The 15,150-nt window shown below is 37.9% G+C and overlaps 1 protein-coding gene across 1 annotated transcript in view; it reads right to left on the bottom strand.

Annotated features, from left to right (window-relative positions):
- Positions 1-2,448: 2,448 nt before the first annotated feature.
- Positions 2,449-15,150, bottom strand: part of PATJ (PATJ crumbs cell polarity complex component) — a 165,981-nt gene continuing 153,279 nt past the window's right edge. Inside the window, exons 43-45 of the mRNA XM_087960374.1 lie at positions 11,551-11,654; positions 8,229-8,352; positions 2,449-5,578 (exon numbers count right to left, since the gene is read on the bottom strand). Coding sequence (XP_087816500.1) covers positions 5,432-5,578; positions 8,229-8,352; positions 11,551-11,654 — 375 coding nt within the window. The 3' untranslated portion in view covers positions 2,449-5,431. The remainder of the gene's footprint in view (positions 5,579-8,228; positions 8,353-11,550; positions 11,655-15,150) is intronic.

Genomic DNA, 15,150 nt, shown 5'->3' with positions numbered 1-15,150 from the left:
TTCAATATTTTTAAACAGAGGACCACAATGGGTGTATGTCATGGCCAATTGTCAGGCACCACAAGCATTCATTGAATTCAAAGCATAGAAGAGTTTATTAGTGCAAGCTCTAAGAACCTAATCAACTAACAGTCAAAACTAAATTGATACAAGATAAGGGACCTGTACTTGAATCTCTTGTGGCAACACAAGCACTCTAAACTTATGACAGGTTTAACAACACTTTCCAGCTCAGCCTCTTATCTTACACCAACAAGCAATAACTGGCTCAGAGTAAGGCTCCCTGTCTCTTCACTCAGCCTTTCAGGGTTTCTGGCAGGAAATATCTCTTAGAGCAGGGGCATAAACCTCACCAATGGTGCTCAGCAATGGCAGTCCAAGTGCTAGGGCCTAAGTGCAAGGCATAATTGTCCCTCGCCACCACCCAGAACAGCTGAGGGGAAGGAGGTATTGACCTTCACCAGTCTGGTTGTGGGAAACAATGTTGGAGCACATGGTTCCCACCAGTTCCACTTCCTGCCGCTAACTCCCTCATCTCTTATCTTTTTCGGAATTGAGTTTTAAAGAATACCTTCAGCAACAATTCCATTTGCCATTCCAAGTATGTTCCCCCCCTTCAACTGTTTCACTGCATCCAAATACTAACTAGGCCTGACCTTGCTCCGGTCACCTGCTACCCTCTCCTTAAAACCCCTACTCTCAAAAAAATATTGATCTTAGGGAATGTGCAAGCCATGACTTTACATACTCTGCCCCCATGGGCAAACCTGGCCCCCTACAATCTTCATCCATTCTTCCCCATAAATATTTGGTTTATAATAGGCCAGATCCCCTTCCCTTGAATGGGCCAACATGGGCAGATGCCTCCACGTATAATGGAAGCAAGTTACCCTCTGCTTGCCTTTCCAACAGAATTTCCTAGGAAATACAACCATCTACTGAAACTTGATCATGGTCATTTGAAAGGCAGCTGGGCAAGTCAAAATGAAAGTGGTAAGCTAATAGGCTAATAGATCATCAATAACGATTTTGATGGTATTTTTAACAACATCTCCAGGGAAGCTAAATCCAAAGTCAGTGGGAATCTTTATATTTAATTAATCCCATTGTTCCAAAACCTACCTCAAAGGTACTTCACTTCAAAAATATACAAGCTGACTCCATTTCTTAATGAAAAAAATAGGCGTCAAAGTTGCTGGAGGAAAAATGCAAATGAACTAGATAGCCGTGAGGATTGCCAGCCCTTCCATTGCTTAACTTTTGCCAAACTAGAGCCAGAATAATGAGACATTTAGGTCCTGGACTCTGGTTTCTGCCAGGATCAAAGAGTTTAACACAGGAACATCTAATCTTGTGGACATCAACTCCAGTGGTGGGATTCACATTTTTTTTACCACCGGTTCTGTGGGCGTGGATAGATGGGTGCATTTTGCGTGGGCACTTCCGCTGTGCGTGTAGAGGGTTTGCTACTGACCTCCTGCAATCCTGCACTCTCCCTGTGTCCTCAACAGCTCATGCACGGCAATCCACTGTGCCGTGCAAAGCAGCTGAGCTTCAAAACCAGGAAATTAAGGTCAGTATAGAGCCGGGGCAGGCGGGAAGGCCCAGAAGCTGATCATTGGAGTGAACCAGTTCACTCACAGATGATCCTTGGAGCTACCGGTTCAGGTGAACTGGGCCGAACTGATAGAATACCACCACTGATCAACTCCCAGAATTCCTATGCTAACTGGGAAATTCTGGGAAAATAAGTTCACAAGTCTTAAAGTTGTAAAGGTTGCATCCTCCTCCGCTTTAATGTATTAGGTTATATATGATTTATACTAAAATGGTTTTACATGCTAGTTTTTATTTTCCCAATTATCCTTTTTAAACAGGATAAACAGTTCTTTTGTCCGAACAGAACAATAATACATCTGTCCACTTTTATAGACAGTGAAGGAAAACTGAACTAGCAGCTTTGAGATTTGAGAGGGCTGCACATGCTGATTGTACGTCTCTGTGAAAAGCAGAAATCTGAATTGCTGATTACTTGCAAGAGGATCACGTTGGATACATAGTTGGCAGAATATAAACTTTGGTTTATTAAGTTACTTGAATAAATGGGCTAGAGTTTGCCTATCACTCAAATTAAGCATATAGGAGAAAAAAGCCTGTTCTTTTCTATTAAGTTCAATGTATCTTTTATGTATACATTCAAGAAATAGATAGCTTGCCCTTCAGCATTTAAAATGCTGCCACAGTGTCAGTTAAAATCTTTATTCCCTCCTCTTTCTTCAACTTGTTTTTAGAAATGACTCCCACACGCATTTTATTTTATTTTGCATTTATTTTCTTGGATTTATAGCCTGCCTTTTGCATAGCAGCTCACAGCAGTGTTGGATTTAATTATCGTTTAATTGTCCACATACTAAGAAGGTACACAAAATGAAGGAACATGTTTTCTAAGATTTTTTTTTAATGAGAAGTTTCGGTAAAAGGGTAATTGAAACAGCTACATAAGTGAACATAACTAAAAAGAAACAGCTATGATTTTGCTTCTGCTCAGCCCATGAATAATGATACTCTTAAAAAAAGAATTTCTATAGCCAACATTTGACAAGCATGTTAGCCAATAATACGGCAGGTATGGAGTCCAGCCTTGTTGTTTAGAGCCATTTTGAATTCAAAGGAAAAATGATTCAGAGCTAGATCTAAGTCTTTTATTCTTACCTATTTTAAATGTATTACTCTGAAAAAAAAGCAATGAGAGGTGTACTGCACTGATGCGAACTTCAGTATAATGGAACACCCACACACAGATAGTCAGATAAAAATTTGTAAGTTGATTCAAACTTTATGTTCTCAACATAAAGAGAAGTGAAATTACCCTCTCTGTTTTTTAAGCTAAACCTCAGGAAAATATTGCCTATATATTAGCACTGCCCACTATTTCTAGTAAGTAATATTTATGATCATCCTCCACAAAATTTTAATCACTAACAATATTGACTTGTTTCCCCTATTTTTGCAAATGGCTGTCATTTTTAATACTTTTAGTCCTGTATTATAATTTAGGGTCAAATACAATGGATGGACCATTTTCCAGGATGTACATTCTTCTCTTCTAAAACATGTCTGGACAATATCACTAAATGGCTTAGTCTTTTCATTAATAATTGAGTAGAATCAGCAAGTTTCCCATGACTTTTTTTGCTTAAGTCTGGGCAATACAAAAGTTGCGCCATGCTTTCCCTAGTCATGTTAAAAGTTTATTTGCTGGCAAAGACCAAAATAATCTGTAATATCATAGTTATGTTTCCATGAAATGGGTGCAATGTTAATTCCTTCCCACCATGCCACCATTATTTATGCAAGTGAACTTTATTAAGAATCTTTGGAATTCATAAAACATTTTATTTTATACACAAACATACAGTAGGTATCACCGCCCCTCGTAGAAATTAGCAGCATTATCAAAACCAAAAAACCCATAAACTCTCCGAAAGACAAAGATTTCTGCTTAAACAACTGAGGCACAATCAACTGGGTGGTTTACTATACACACTTAAGTCATTCCCACTTAAGTCATTCCCACTTAAGTCATTCCCACTGTGACAGATGGAAAACCTCCAACCAGATTGTGCTTTCGAATGTTTACATATAGCACTGACTTCCCCACATCATCATCAATTTATCTGCAGGTTACAATGAAGTTTGTTTGGGGGTATTTTTTTTGTTTTTTTTTTTATAGCACTATATGAAACACATAAAAAGTATAAATTATAAGCAACAATGAGGTGATCTCCCATCTGAGCCAGAAAACATGCACATTATTTTAGCATGTAAGCCCAACTTCCCCTTCATCAGAAACCTGTGAAAAGAAGCTCCACTGTTTGCATATCAGCTAAAAGAATGATTATATCCATTTAAAATATACATTCTTGGCTGATCATTGGATTTTGGGTCTCAATTCTTAAACAAATTAACATCTTGTATACCTTCAAGTTAATCATGAATATCCAGTGTAAGTATAACCTGACAATATCAAATGCCCTCAAGTCTTAAAAAGAATTAGTGAGTTTTCTTTGGGGCCATTTTCACTTGCATTTCATATAAATATTATTTGGACATTGAGTAGAAACCTTTTAAAATCATTTTAATCTGCTTTCAGGCACTATTCATGGAATATGCACAGCTATTGCTATATTCCAATAGCTTAATGCACTTCGTGATTCACTAGATCCAAAGACAGAATATGAAAACACAGACATTATTCTTAACAAGACATTGCCACTTCTTTTTTGACCACCACTTATTCACCTTGGCAGAGTTAAGAGACATACTTTATTTTAAACAAGATGATGATCTTATTGCATTCTAATTACAACATAACAGTAAACATATTTTACAGAAGCTGCAGGATTTTAAATCGAAAATTGCCATTTTATTTATTATTGAGACATATATGTCAAAATTTGATCATGAGATTGGAAGATCGTGTTTACAATTCGTTATATTATCACTATAAATAACAAGTAGCCCTAATTCGAAATTAAGGCTCACTTTCATTCATTTCAGTGGAGTTAAGCCTTACATCAGAGGTGGGGAAACATGGCCCCTTTATAACTTCTGGACTTCCAACTACCAGAATTCCTGAGCCAGCATGGCTTAGGAATTCTGGGACCTGAAGCCCACAAATAAATAAAAGGATCATTGCTCCCCACCCCTGCTTCACACGGTACAAATTATTTCCACTATTTAACCAGCTGTCCAGAGATAGGAACCTCTAAAGATTCTTGCCAAACTATCACAGGATTTTCCAAAACCAGAAAATGAGTATGGAGAAGCTTAAATTTTACTTGTCATGGTTATAACTAATTAACATATATTTATCTAGAGAGATTAGACAGAAGGATTGGCACTTCATCATTAGAAATTCTTATGCAATTAATTTCCCACCGGAGAATTTGATATTTCATTATTCAAAAAAAGCTGTAATTGAATTACATTTTAATGTTTTCTGGCACGGATAAAAAGTTTGACAATCAAACCATGAACAAGACGAAAAGTCAATCAGTATTTCTATCTGTTCATTAGATGGGAACCAACAAACGGCCACATTCTTTCTTGTATATATGCTAATTTTAGTATCCTGATTACATTTCCTACTAAGAGATGATAATTATGGACAAAAGAAGGAATCAAAAGCCCATTCAAGAGAACGTAGGAGGGATGAGATGTAGGATTAAGGCTTTCACAAATAGCTTCAATGACAAGACATAATGGACCACTACAATGGCCATAGCTGCATAGCAACATTCTTAATAATATGTGCTAATTTTAGCTGGAGTTGGGTTGCCATCTGACAAGGATTGTAGATCATTTTATAGCAGCTCTAGCAATGCTCAGAAATAATTGCATCCAGCCCAAATTGCCTTTGCAGCAAAGCTCATGGCAACACTGTTAATGTCACTTCTCCCTTTTGGTGCTTCAGAATAGCTACGGCTTGCTCATGAGTCACCCCTTCCAGAGACTGTCCATTAACAGCTAAAATCTGGTCACCACGCTTCAGTCTGCCATCATCTGCAGCTGCTCCCTAGAAAAAAAGGAAACAAAACAGATCAGAAACAATGCACATCATCAGCCAAGCAATGTTTTGGGACTAAAATTGTAGATAACCAATTGAAGCAAACACGGAGAGCACAGAGCAGCCATAGGATGACCATTCTTCAACCATTGGGGACATACTGGAATTACAGTTCCAACAAAATGCCAAGCCAGTAGGATTAATTTAGCGCTAGATCATGTGATACTAAATGGGAAAGGCTAAATTGGAGGGTTCTTGGTTGAGAAAGCTTCTCCTCAGACAAAACTTTTCCTTGTTATAGTCAAATTTATACTGTTTAGCTAACTTAGCAATTTTGACAAGATTATCTCCCTCACAGAAAGTGATACAGTGGCACGCATGGATCTAATCACCGAGGCTCACATATACATTGTGTACTGAAACTGGGAACAGATGGTGTAAACTGTCCCACAATTCTTTTCTTTAAAAAGTAACAAAAGCATCAACTGGGTGAGCTCAAGACACTGATGGTTAGCCTTTCACAGGCACATCCTTCAACAACAAAAAATCTTCTCTATGGAAATCACTACTTATTTTTCTAGAATTTGAATCATGGCAATTGGACTTCTTTTCTTGAAGAAGCTACTTGGATAAGTATCAAAATCATTTCATACCAACAAAGAAAAGAACGCCAGTTGCCATGACAAAAGTTCCAGACAACTCAAACTAGATGGCTGAGAATATTCATTGACCATACTTATTTTTAATTTTATGGAATTAAATAAATACCTGACATAACAGCTAAATATTTTTGGACTGCCCAGATTCTACTGTTATCCTTTTTCTTTTCCAATTCACTTTTATTATCCCATATCTCATAATTTTTGTTAAGACACATCAGTATTGGAAAAGACCCTATTTCCATTTTTAATGTACATTGTATACCATGGCAAAGGTAAACATATTAATAAATGCACAGCCCTTAATTATACTTGCAATAAAATAGCAAAAACATGTCCACCAGAAGGAAGAAGCCAAGAGATACTAAAAGGCTTTTGATTATGATCTTTGTATCATATTAACTTACTTGGTTGTCTTTGGTTCATTTGGAATTTAAGATATTTTAAATAAACTGCATTAAATTAACATGATTTGCTCCATTAATGTTCATTGCTCATTGTAAATTCATTCAAAGCACAGTGTTTTGGGGGATGAGGCAATATAACCAGTTGCAACCTCTTTGGAATACAGAGTTACAATGTCACTGAAAAAATGTGAATTACAACTGGTCCTTGCACTTATGACTGTTGTAGCATGTCCATGATCTCCTGATCAAAATTTGGGCACTTGGCAGCCGGCATGCATTTACATGGTTGCAATGTGCCAGGGTCATGTGATTGCCATTCATGACCTTTCAAGATGGTTTCCAACAAACAAAATCACTGGGAGGGGGGAGTGGATTCACTTAAGGACCTTGTGGTTCACTTAACAATTGCAGAGATTCACTTAACAATGGTGGCAGAAACTATCATAAAATTAGATGTGACTCACTTAACCACAGAAATTGGTTGCTTAACAACAGAAATTCTGGTGTTAATTATGATTGAGGATTCGTTTTCTAATTTGCTTGAAACCTTGGTTTGTAAGGTAATTGTTTTTGGCAGAAACCTTAGCATAATTCACCTACTTCCTTTTTTTTTTTCTGGCCAGATGCCCTTCAGATCTGTTGGGAGTACAAAGAAGTCTGGAGAAGACAGAGTTAGGTAAATTGAGGATTATCTATAGTATATGGAGTTTTCTTGTAAGATCATACTAGGCCTCTGCCTGATTTTCCATGACATAAGTAAGTAGTCCCTATCCTAGCTTTTACTTGAATGTTTGGCAGGTTTTTTTAGTGACATTTGTTTTCTTCATAATGCCTATTCATTTATGTAACTTGTATATTTTAATGAGTTACAATATGTTATTTTGTTATACTGTTTTATTATTTTACTCTTTGTATTAAGAAAGGAAGATAGAAATGTCAATTTTTCAGAGTCCTATTGGACAGGCAAGTAAACTGATTAGGAATATGATATATAATTTATATATATGGTTTGTACTAAAATAATGCGGGATATTTCCTGACTGAATAAATAACAACCTATGGAGGGTCAAAATATTTCAGTGGTAAAGATTAACAGTGATATCACCACATGTTCCAGCTCCAGTCTGAACTAATTTGTTCTGAAATGGTTTCTTAAAATTTGCACAATATTTCCACACGTAGCATGGCCCTTTAAGTGAAGCTTTTAATAGTGTAGAGGAGGGGCCTCCAACCTTGGCAACTTGAAGACTTCAACTCCCAGAATTCCTCAGCCATCTTTGCTTCAAGTTGCCAAGGTTGGAGACCCTTGGTGTAGAGGAATGTGCCCAATATTTAGAATATAAACAGACCCAGAGGGCCCAGTATTTTGTCCCAAAAGCTGATAATCAATTTAAGGATAATATTCACTTCGATTAAACTACTGACACACACACAAAAAAATTCAAGGAAGATTATGGAAATTGTTTCAGTTTTCTATATATTATTGTAAAATACAAAAAACAATCTAACGTTTTTCTCATGTTCCTCATGAAAAGAGTAAGTCAAATTGAATATCAGTGCAAAGGGCCACTACAGAGTAACATTTTGGAGTACCTTGGCAAAAATGGTCTTGACATATATAGGGAGGTCTCCTTGTGGGCTTCCGAAGCCTCCTACAATGCTAAAGCCCAATCCATCCGATCCTTTCTCCAACACAATGATTTTAGGCTGAGGTGCTCTGAAAAAGACATCAAATACCCATCAATACAGTGCTTACTTAATATGAGGAAAAACAGCATCACAATAGCTCAAGGGTTTCCAACCTTGGCCACTTTAAGACTTGTGAACTTCAACTCTGGAAGTTGAAGTCCACAAGTCTTATTCACCAGGAATTTGCTATGTGCTTGCAATAATGCTGGTCAATTCCCTTACATTCTCCAATACTCCTCTGTTTTTATTTTCAGCAGCTGAAATTAGTAAATATAACATTTCCCATAACTGAAAACACTGCAGGTTACTGATCTCTGCAGCTATTTATGCTGTAAGAATTCATGACACAAAGAATGCATAGCACTAAACACTACAGACCAGGAATACCTGCATTTTCTAATTTGCTTGAAACCTTGGTTTGTAAGGTAATTGTTTTTGGCAGAAACCTTTAGCATAATTCACCTACTTCCTTTTTTTTCCTGGCCAGATGCCCTTCAGATCTGTTGGGAGTACAAGGAAGTCTGGAGAAGACAGAGTTAGTTGAGGCGGAGAACCAGTTAAGAGAGATGTGGAATTAGATCTAAGCAGGCTGGGTGGCATCCTAGGTCAGGATTAATTCCCTTGAAAGGATGATGTGATGGAATGTAGTCTGAACTCTCAGGAGGGAGGGTGTGCATTTCAGAGATGCAAAAGACAACTCAGTTCAGATAGTTTGTGTGAGAGAAAGAGAATGAAGATGGTTACTCCTTAATAATTCCAGAGTAAATGCTTTGGTGGGGGGGATACGTTGCTTTAGTTTGGCAAGACTTCTACTTATGGGTGAGTAACAGTGAAAAAAATCTGTTTGGGAGAATCACATCATGTATTTTGGGTTTTTTTGGAGCTTGACAGATGGCAAGCTACATGGAGAAACATGTTCTGCACACAATCAAGTGGGGAGACAGCTGTGTCCCCAGTATTCCCTTCATCACTGTCTTTCTCTGTCTGTGATGGGCATAAATATGTCTGCTTGGTTCTACACAGACAGAATCATTCCACTCAGGATGCAGCAACAAGCTAATGCTCTGCCTGGAATGGAGTGGCTTCAGCCTTCTTACCCAACTTAATAATGGTGCATGCTATTTGGGAATTACTGCCACTAGAGTAAACAACTTGAGTGACATGACCATATTTACAGTAATACATTCCTGCAACATAGATGTAGAGATAGGTTTTTATGTTTATTTAACTATAAAGATGGTAACAAGGACAATCTCCATTGGCTTTGTGCCTAAATGAAGCAGCAATAAGAAATAAGAGCTCAGCAACTGCTGTTCCTGAAGCTTTGACAGGCATCTGACTACAGGAAACTAAGAATCGGAACAATTCTCTTCTTCTACACCAGGGTGTCCAACCTTGGTAACTTTTAAGACCTGTTGACTTCAACTCCCAGAATTCTTCAGCCAAAATTGCTGGCTGGGGAATTCTGGGAGTTGAAGTCCACAGGTCTTAAAAGTTGCCAAGGTTGGACAGCCCTGCTCTAGACAAATCAATTAAATAAGAAAGTACTTGGCAAAAGATTGCCAAGTCTCTTGAAGAAAGATGTATTTCAAATGAATATATGCAAGAATTAATTCAATATACTAGAGCAATATATGCCTGTGTGCCGCATTCAGCTTAATTTTTAAAAAGAAGTTCGTAGAGCATTTATCAAGACATTTTTGGGAAGATTCCACATTTAATTTCTCTCACATAAGATCATTGCAGTTGTCATAAATCATCTCAAGCGAAAACACAACCAGGCAGAAGGATAATAAACATGACAACATGTCAGTGGGGGAAAACCCACCCAACCTCAGAAGATCTGCTTGTTCTTTTGATCAGTCAAAAGAATGAAAACAATTTTTTTCCAGCAGTCTGAAAAACCCACTGTAGTATATTTTGTGCTCTTGGAAACATTATCTGAAATTAGAAGCTTGAAAGCAGAAATATTTACATTAACTATCAGGAGAGAGGACCATAAAAACTTTCTACAAATGCTACAAAATGGATATGGGGGACAGAAATTAGAAATATGGAAAGCATGCCTGATTCCAATTTATGAACTAATAGCCATGACTTGTATTTGGACCACCATATATTCTGACGCACAGGGAGAATGATTGAGGGCTGCTTCTATGTCCAAATATCTGTCAAACTTAAGAGAAGCAGAATTACACAATACATGTTCAATATAAATCTGCACTGGGTAGAGTTTATACAGGACTCAGCTCTTGGTAGAGTTTATATAGGACTTGAATCATATGAATAATCGCCGACCCTACAATAGACAAGGAAAAAGATTCATTCTCAAAGTTGAGAAACAGCAGAAAACTGAAATAATCTGACAGTGTAGAAGATACTAATGCAGACCTGTACATAGACTGCGGGCAACATTTGGCCCTCAGGCTGTTTTTGTCCAGCGGCAGCATTGGAGGGGGGCATCAGTGGGGGGAGGGCAGGTCAGCACTGGCAGGTGGCGGGGTGACATTGATGGGGGCAGGGTAGGAGCACTCCACAATAGTCCCAGTTTCTTATGTGGGAAAATTCTTTCTTTTGGGAAAATTAATTGCTCATCCCTAATCTAATGTAATACACAAAATCCAAAGTCTTGCAAAAATAATAATCAATATACATCTGTCTATCAGTCTATCTGACAGGTTTCCAAATGATGAAATCTATTTAAAAAGAATAAATCAAAGTCCATCTTCCAAGACCATTTCTTTTATTTAGGAAAGCATCAAATTGGCAAAGTCCATGGTAATTCCGGATCTGACACAACCCGGAATTACCCCACAATATTAGAAGTTAGAAACAACCCCCAAAAGTCACATTCTCCAACAGAAGTAATTCAACGTTGCTTGATGTCATAAATCTCCACCTCAAGGGGCCCCAGCAAGGACAGCTCGTTTCCCATGGGAAGAAAGATCACCTAGCCAAAACATCTCTCTTTATCTCCACTCCTCCACCCTTAGGAATGTGTCAAGCCTGAAACCCTTCCCCCCATTACTACCACAGAGAAAGTAAAAAGAATATATACTGAGCCTAACTAAAATGGCTACACATATGTCAATTTAGGGTTTGACACTATCTTCATAACAGCATTTTCATTATTCACCATACTTCCCCATCAATATGGCACAAGCCTTATTTTGAACATGAATCTGTTATTTCATCTATCAGATTATCAACAAATGTGTGTACTTACTCTGGGTATTCAGAATGATGCTCAGTGGGTGGAGTAAAGTTAGTGCTGGAAGTCATATTCTCTATCTGGCTGGCAATGGCACTGATGTTGGTATCAGCCACTACCTATAGTGTAATAGAAGAAGTAACAAGTATCAACAATTACTACTGTTAGAAAAATTCTAGCAATGGGCTATATTTGATGGATATATTAATGGACCAATGAGAAGTTAGCTTGCTTGCAATGTAGCTTGCTTAAGGATCAAGTGAACCACTGACGGATTAATAAGTGAACCAAGAACATGTTTATGCAGTTACTCCTTTAAAGAACTGATTCAGCCACGCAAATTGGACCTGGGGGAGCAAAAAGTTCAGCCCACAGATGGCTCTTTTAAGCCTCAAAGTTAATTGTAAGTGTTAAGTACTTCCTGTAAGTTTTATCTTCAAATACAGGCAATATGTCAATTTAACTCAACTTTCCAGTTAGAATGAAATCACTGCAAAACTGCTTATAGTTCCTGGTTGTTTGTTTGCTTTTAATGGCAATAATCTCTGTGTGTTTGTGTGTCATTAGCAGAGGAAGCACACCAAAGTTCAAGAACTCACAAAAAGCTTTGCTTTATCTCATTGCCAGGACTGCAAACAGCTGATTCAATTATCTAGGAGCACCCAAACAGCCAGGCTGGATCAAATATTCCCCAGAGATCCTAATCCCTCCTTTGCAAAGAGCATTAACACATTTCTTTGTGGATCTGCCCAAGGCATCCTGACAATTAGCATTTCCACAGCCCTATCTCCAGTCATCTGAACTTTCCTATCCATTTTATCATGAGGTCATTTTGCTGATAATAGAATTACTTAATGATGTGTCAGTGATGAATATCAGATTTTAAAGAATGAATTCACTTCTGTGATATGAATTCAGGCAAAGCACACAGTTATTTAAACACAACATACTATTCATATTTTTACGGACATATTTGGGTATTGATTGATACAGACGGTGTGAATATGGCAAGCTGTTAAAACGACTAATACTTAAAAAAAATTAGCCATACATGTAATAGATTAAGGCTTTCATCTATTTAATTTAAAATGTGTGATAGCAAAATCCATATTTTATTTCTCTAAGTTAATTGTTTTTTAAGTAAGAAACATATTGCAGGAGCTAGACATTATTTTAAAACTTGAACAATCTGCTTCTCTAGAAGTGCTAATGTAACTGATGGTGTATTATTTTTATCTTATAAGCCAGTAAATTGAGTTCCCTGCATTGCTAAAATATTACTGCCTATGTACTATTTAAAAAAATAAGTATTAGCAATTTGTATTAGTATTTGTATAATAGTAGAATTTGGCTCTATCCTTGGCTGTCAATGTTATTTTCCACATTATTTTAAAGCAGCTAACTATATCATTTGACTTAACTGCACATTCCCATGTCATCTGCTCTAAAGCAAAAGTTTGTCTCCTCTCCAAAATCATTCAGTTTTTTTCACTTGAATTTTCACTGGATGTGGTTCTTGCTTGATATGGATCTAGCAGCCACTTCAAATAGACTCTATAAATATCAGATCAGGCACCACTTGCCATGCCAGGGGTGGGCAACTTTACGATCTGTGGACTTCAATTCCCAGAATTCCTGAGTCAGCAATGCTGGTTCAGTAATTCTGGGAGTTAAAATCTACAGGTAGTAATGGGGCCATAGTTGCTCACCACTGCTCCATACAGTGAACATATCATGGGCAGAAACACAATATTTATTGACCTGATTCTCATTGCCTAAACTTGAGCAATTTATGAGCTTCAACTGCTGGCTTAGAATTCTGGGAGTTGAAGTCCACACATCTTAAAATTGCTAATATTGAAAAACACTGTGCTACAAATTGCTGCAGCCTCGGAATCAATTTGCAATATTTCTTCCATTTCTTTCAAAATTGATCTTTTGAAATAGAACAAGGAATAAGTAAGAAAATATGTCAGTGTGCTCTCCTTTTCAAAAAAAATATTTTTATTAGGATATTTAATTCCATCAAAGTGTTACTCTCAAGGCTGGTTTATAATACTTTATAAATCCTTACTAAGGCCACACCAGTTTTGGTCACCGCATTGCAAAAATGGTTTGAAGACTTTGGAAAAAGTGCAAAGAAGAGCAATTAAGACAATTCAAGGCTTGGAGACTAAAACATATGAAGAATGGTTGCAGCATTTGGATTTGGCTAGTCCAGAGAAAAGAAGGACTAAGAGGGACATGATAGAGGTATTCCAGTATTCCAGTATTTGAGTGGCTGCCAGGGGATCAACTTAATTTCCAAAGCACCAGCAGGACAAGAAACATTGGATGGAAATTAATCAAGGAGAGAAGCAACCTGGAATTGAAACTTCCTAACAAAGGGGACAATTAATCAGTGGAATAGCTTGCAGTCAAAAGTTGTGGGTGCTTCATCACTGAAGGTTTTTAAGAAGAGACTGGACAGTCACTTGTCTGAAATGGTATAGAGCAGTGGTGGCTTACCTTTTTTGGACTCCTGTGCCAAACTGTGTGTGCGCTGGCACTCACGCACTTGCGTGCCAGCACCCAGAAGGCAATGTGCCCCCCCACGCCCCCTGCGCATGCGCGTGCAATCCCCCACGCCCCCGTCCCCTTATCTGCACTGCACCTCACAGCTGATTTTTGGGTGGTTTGAGGCCTTTTTTGGCCTCCCAGAGGCTTGAAAAAAGCCTCTGCAGGCCGAATAGGCCCACTGCGTCACTTCCGGTATTACAGGAAGTGATGAAACGGGTCTATTATTTGGCCTGCAGAGGCTTTTTTCAAGCCTCTGGGAGGCCAGAAAAGGCCTCAAACCATCCGAAAATCAGCTGTGAGGCACGCGCACGCGAATGCACAGTGAGGTAAGTTTGCCTGCGGCTCGCATGCCGGCACAAATGGCTCTGCGTGCCACCTGTGGCATGTTGCCATAGGTTTGCCATCACGGATATAAAGTCTCCTGCTAAGCAGAGGGTTGGACTAGAAGATCTCCAAGCTCTATTCTGATTAATTGATTGGTGTCTGAAAATGCTCAAGTAAAATCAATTATTTTGTTTTTAGAAGAGCATGCCTTTTTAATTTATTTTTTTAAAATATGTTTTATATTCAGCAGATTCTGACCAGTTCTGGAGAACCGGCAGCGGAAATTTTGAGTAGTTCAGAAAACCTGCCTGCAAGATTTTACAGTATCCTTCATACCATTTCTGACTGGAGATTTTACAGTATCCTTCCCCTGCCACGCCCACCAAGCCACGCCCACAGTACCGGTAGTAAAAATAATTGAATCCCACCACTGCTTTAGATATGCTGTATTTTAGGCTTTCTCATATAAGGACTTTCTCCAGATTGTTAGGTATTCAAATTCATTGTTGTTTTCAGTTCTACTTTTTTTCTCTTTATCTGTGCATTTTCAATTTTATTTATTTTTACAATGCTTATAGCATGTGGTCTAATCAAAACTGCTTCTAAGCAGCATTCAATTCTTCCTCTATGTGGGGATAAAAGAAAAGCAAAATATATACCATACAAAATACAACTCGAACACTCACATATCCAAGACCCAGAGAATAAATTACAATCAGCCCATACACAATT

This window comes from Notechis scutatus, chromosome 3, assembly GCF_049901735.1.
Source record: "Notechis scutatus isolate UNSWTSFEM ecotype Mainland chromosome 3, rNotScu1.2, whole genome shotgun sequence".
Lineage (NCBI taxonomy): Eukaryota > Metazoa > Chordata > Lepidosauria > Squamata > Elapidae > Notechis > Notechis scutatus.
Note: the sequence above shows the minus strand (reverse complement) of the source record. Positions and strands in the feature narration are given on the sequence as shown.